The sequence below is a fragment of the Stegastes partitus genome, unplaced genomic scaffold, assembly GCF_000690725.1.
Source record: "Stegastes partitus isolate 25-593 unplaced genomic scaffold, Stegastes_partitus-1.0.2 Scaffold932, whole genome shotgun sequence".
NCBI classification, from domain to species: domain Eukaryota; kingdom Metazoa; phylum Chordata; class Actinopteri; family Pomacentridae; genus Stegastes; species Stegastes partitus.
The window spans coordinates 276,449-280,993 of record NW_007578663.1 but is presented as its reverse complement, the minus strand read 5'-3'; the positions used below and the strand labels follow the sequence as shown (position 1 = coordinate 280,993).

The 4,545-nt window shown below is 38.9% G+C and overlaps 1 protein-coding gene across 4 annotated transcripts in view; it reads left to right on the top strand.

Annotated features, from left to right (window-relative positions):
• LOC103366337 (transcription factor COE3-like) overlaps nucleotides 1-4,545 on the top strand; it is a 193,816-nt gene that overhangs the window by 39,052 nt on the left and 150,219 nt on the right. For all 4 annotated transcript variants that reach the window (XR_520662.1, XM_008294036.1, XM_008294037.1 and 1 more), the window contains exon 5: nucleotides 307-380. Coding sequence is in view for 3 of the 4 variants with exons in the window: in XM_008294036.1 (XP_008292258.1) it covers nucleotides 307-380 (74 nt within the window). In the remaining variant the exon portion in view is untranslated. The remainder of the gene's footprint in view (nucleotides 1-306; nucleotides 381-4,545) is intronic.

The following is a 4,545-nucleotide window of genomic DNA, read 5'->3' as shown; positions in this document are numbered from 1 at the left end:
TTCTAAGCTGGTTGAAACATAAACTGGTTTATCTTCAGAGTAAACTGGTTTACATGTGTAGAAAAACTGGTTTGCTTGGTTTAAGTTTGCATTAACTTGGTGTTAATCGTCACTAAACTGGTTTAGCCAGGTTTGCTGGTGTGCATGTAAAACCAACTGGCTTATTTGTGGATTAAACCTGAATTTCAACGTTTAGTTCCTTTTCTGTTAAACTTGTTCCCCCACAAGCCTTCTGTCACCTCCACAAACTAACAAAAAACTAAAGATTTGCCTTTAAAAAATGTTTTTCCGTTTGTGTCCTGGCAGCCGATCCTGTACGAAGGCCAGGACAAGAACCCAGAGATGTGTCGCGTCCTCCTCACCCACGAGATCATGTGCAGGTAACACAATGTGAACACAACGTGAACACAACATGAACACAACATGAACACAACAGACGCACAGCTTTCTCTCTGCAGCGTGTTAGCATGCTAGCATGTTAGCAGGTTTGTGTTGATGGTGTTTCACAGAAAGTGTGTTGCTGTCAGACTCTGATGTTTAGATGGAAATATGACGAAACATAAAAAAGGGCCAGATTATCAAAATAAAAGCATGAGAAAGCGTCTCAGGTTGACTTTTACTTTGCTAATTGAGGTGAAAACAAACGCTCAGGTGCAGTGGTTTATACATGCTGGTGTGTTTTGTCTAAACCCTCTGACAGACCTGATTAATGATTATTCCCATTGTTGATTAATCTGTTGATCATTTTTGTGATTAATTAATAGGTTGTTTTGTCTTTAAAATGTCAGAAAACAAAATATACATCAGTGTTTCCCAAAACGTCTTGTTTCCTTCAAGATATTCAGTTTGATGTCATCAAGGAGGAAAAAACAACAGAAACTCTTCACATTTAAGAAGCTGCAGTCACAGAGCGTTATTAAAACACGACTCAAACTGATTGTCTGGATGCTTTTCTATTATTTTAATTACTGACAACGAGCGTTTTATTTTGAAACTTGTTGAGAAAACCACACAAGCACAGAGTGAGTGTGTTGTTGTACTCGTGTTGGCCTGTTTGTATGGGTTGTGTGTCTGCTGTTGTGCGTCTGTTGTTGTGTGTTTGTGCGTCTATAAGAGAGAAAATAGAGCAGCTGTTGGCTTGTTGTTCATCACACCAATCAACACGTTTCCTGCCCTGCGTGTCTCTGCTGTCGGCTGCGACTTAATGGTTTTACTGGTTCAGACGCAGGAGTGAAGAGAGTGTGTGGGGGTGAAAATAGGACACACACACACACGCGCACACACATCCAAAAATATATAGAAATATATATATAGAGAGAGAGACCATCCAGCATCATGAAGTGCTTTAATGCCACTCAGCTCTCCACGTTTTACCATTTTACCAGCAGGAATGAGGAATTTCAACCTGAATCCACCTTTTTATACATAAACCTGAGCCCCTGGGCTTCTCTGAGAAGAATAAAATAACCAAGTGTAACATTCAACCTCTAAAACTATTGTTTTTGTTCAGGAATACCATTAACTAACTATGATTTGACATCTCAATCAAGAATTAATATGTTTTAGTATTTTTCCAGTTTTCTTGTAAAACAGTAAATTCAAAAATTCAATGATAACAACAATAAACTAGAAAAGCCCTCAGAGAGCTCAGACCTCCTCCAAGCAGCTCATTTCCACCATGTTGTGATCTCCAGCTGATGTTAAAGTCCTGCATTCATTTATCTACACTGTTAGCTTCATGGAGAATCAGAACATAGCTTTAGCATTTAAATTAGCATCAATATCATTAATAACAGCCTGATGGAGTGATGAACGGTCATTCTGTGCTCTTAGATATTTTGTACACTTATTTCTGCAGTTATTGGCTTTAAGCTGCTAGCTAACGCTATGCTAGGTTGGCATAACTAGGTTAGCACAACTTTAGCAACGTAAATAAAACGCATGACCTACACAACGAAGCAGGCGTCAGTCGTCATGTGCAGGTCATGGGCTGATCTGGAGATGAAGCTGGTTTTATTTATAATCTGGTGCATCTGGTTTTGGTGTGTAGGAAACAGGTAAATGTATACTTCATATATATAAAGTTAAGTTTCATAGACATGGAGCAACATGGAGTCAGCACGTTCGATGAGCAAGAAGCTGAAATACTTGTGCAACATATTTGGTTTATCTTTTGCCTAAACTAGTCTGAATGTGGACTAATCTGTTTGATGTGTGTCGTAAACCTGTTAAATTACCTGGTTTACATTTAAACTCGTGCAAATATGAAGTAAACTGTCACTGTGTAAGTAAACTGGTAAATTTGTCTAAACCAGTACTTAAACATGGAGTAAACAGGTTTAGTTTAGTGGGATTTACATGTGTAGCTGTCTGGTTTATCTGTAGAGTTCACCTGTGTGAATGTTGAACTGGTCTAAGTGTAGGTGGTGTGTGTTGAATATAAACTAGTGTAATTGTGCACTAAACTGGGTGTTATAACTCTCTGAGGTGGGTAGTTGATGTGTAACATCATATGGTTTACATTTAAACTGGTGTGAGTGTGAAGTCAACTCTAACTGTGAGTAAGCTCGCACATAAATGTGGAGTAAACAGGTTCAGTTTAGCAGGAAAAGGAGTTATTTGCACAAATGTTTGGTTTATCTGTCGAGTAAACTCGTCTAAATGTGCACCAAACTGGTTAGTCGAGTCTTCCAGGTGTGTTGTAAACCCTCCAAAAGCAGCTGGTTTACATTTAAACTTGTGTAAACTGTTATTGTGTGAGTAAACTGGTAAAAAAAAAAATGTCAGTAGAGGAGAGATTCAGACGAGCTGTGTCGGTTGTTTCTAGTTGGAGTCTTTGCTGAGCTTCGACCTCTCCTGCCTCACCGTCCGTCACTTTTATCTCTCCCCACTGCTCCGCCCAAACTCAGGCGTCTCCGAACTTCTTTATCGGGGCAACAGGCTCGCTTCCTCCCCATCAGATCCCTCGGATACGAGCTTCATTTCCATAATGACGCCTGGCTGTCGGCGTCATTATGTGATTGAGTGAGATTATTAACCAGCTTCCCCTGATGGATGCTGTTTCCATTCACTAATGACTCACCGCCACCGCCGTCCCCGTCCCTGGTGAGGTTGTCTTTACGGCGTCCCCGTTGGTTTGTCTACCTGGATCGCTGTCACCTTGAGGTGTAGCACCTGTTTCAGCAGGTACAGGTGGACCAGCAGCTTGATTAATGGTGCTTTGAACCAGAACAGACAGTCATAGAAACTCTGTATGTGATGCTCAACCAACAAACTACATTGAGTTTGGTAAGATAAAGACATGTATTTAACTGTTATGTATTGAGAACAATAATTAAAACCACAAGCTTTCAAGTGGGTAAATTACAAAAAGTTCAGTTACTTGAAGTTAAACTGGTCTAAATGTTTAGTTAACAGGTTAATCTGGTTTATCTGGTATTGGTGCATAGTAGTAGATAAACTTGAAGTTAACAGGTTTAGGTTAGAAGTTAAATAAATTCTACAGATATTAGTCTTTTTTTGTGGAAAGAACAGGTCTAAATGTGCAGTTATGGGGTTTATCTGTGGAATACAGGTGTTGGTGTAGAGTAAACTGGTACATTTGTATAAAGTAGTGCATAAATATGGAGTTAACACGTTTAGATTTGCGTGAAACCAGTTTGCATGTGGAAATATTTGGTTTATCTGTACAGTAAACGTGTTTTCATATTGAATGAGCGGGTAATTAAACTAGTCTACACATACTGTACCCTCAGAAACGTATTTTGTTTTGGTGTGCAGTAAACCGATAACTCTGTAAACGAGTACATACATACGGACTAAACTGGTTTAGTTTGACTGATTTACATGTGCAGCTTTAAGTAAGCAGGAGAGGAGACGTGACATCCTGAACTCAAGGTGAAGCAAAATGACATCAAGTTACCTGAACTGAAGTTTAGTTTACTCTCAACTAAGGCTGAAATTTGAATTTTTAAAACATGTCAGCCATCGAAATAATGTTTTTAACTTAAAAGGTTTATCTGATAAAGTCATTTTGTGTCTAACTCGAAGTTTACAATGAGAATAAAACGTATTTATGGTTTTTAAAAAGTTGACACGATGCAACACTCTGGACTTGTGAGAATCAGAACCACTTTATGATAGTTTTCAATTTTAAGCAGTTTAAGTGCAACAGATCCAACATGGCGTCTAGTTGAAGGTTTTCTGTTGAAAGCACTCTTTTTTTTGTTTTGGCAGCTTTTATAAAGTTGTAGATTTTTGTTCTGCATGTTTCAAAATCAGATTGCTGCAGAAATCTTCCTGAATGTTTTCAGAAAATTTGTCTTAAAACCGACTCTTTGTTCTTCTCATATTCAAGCGTCTGTATTTCACTAAAAAAAACACGAGGCGACCTTTGAAACCCGACGTTAGCGTCTCATTTCACATGAACGTCACTTGCAAACTGCAGACACATGTTCTGTTCATGTGAGCTGAACAAAGCGGATCACAAGTTACAGGCTGCAGGTTGTGTTAAATGTGCTGAACGGGTCGATCCAGTGACTGTCA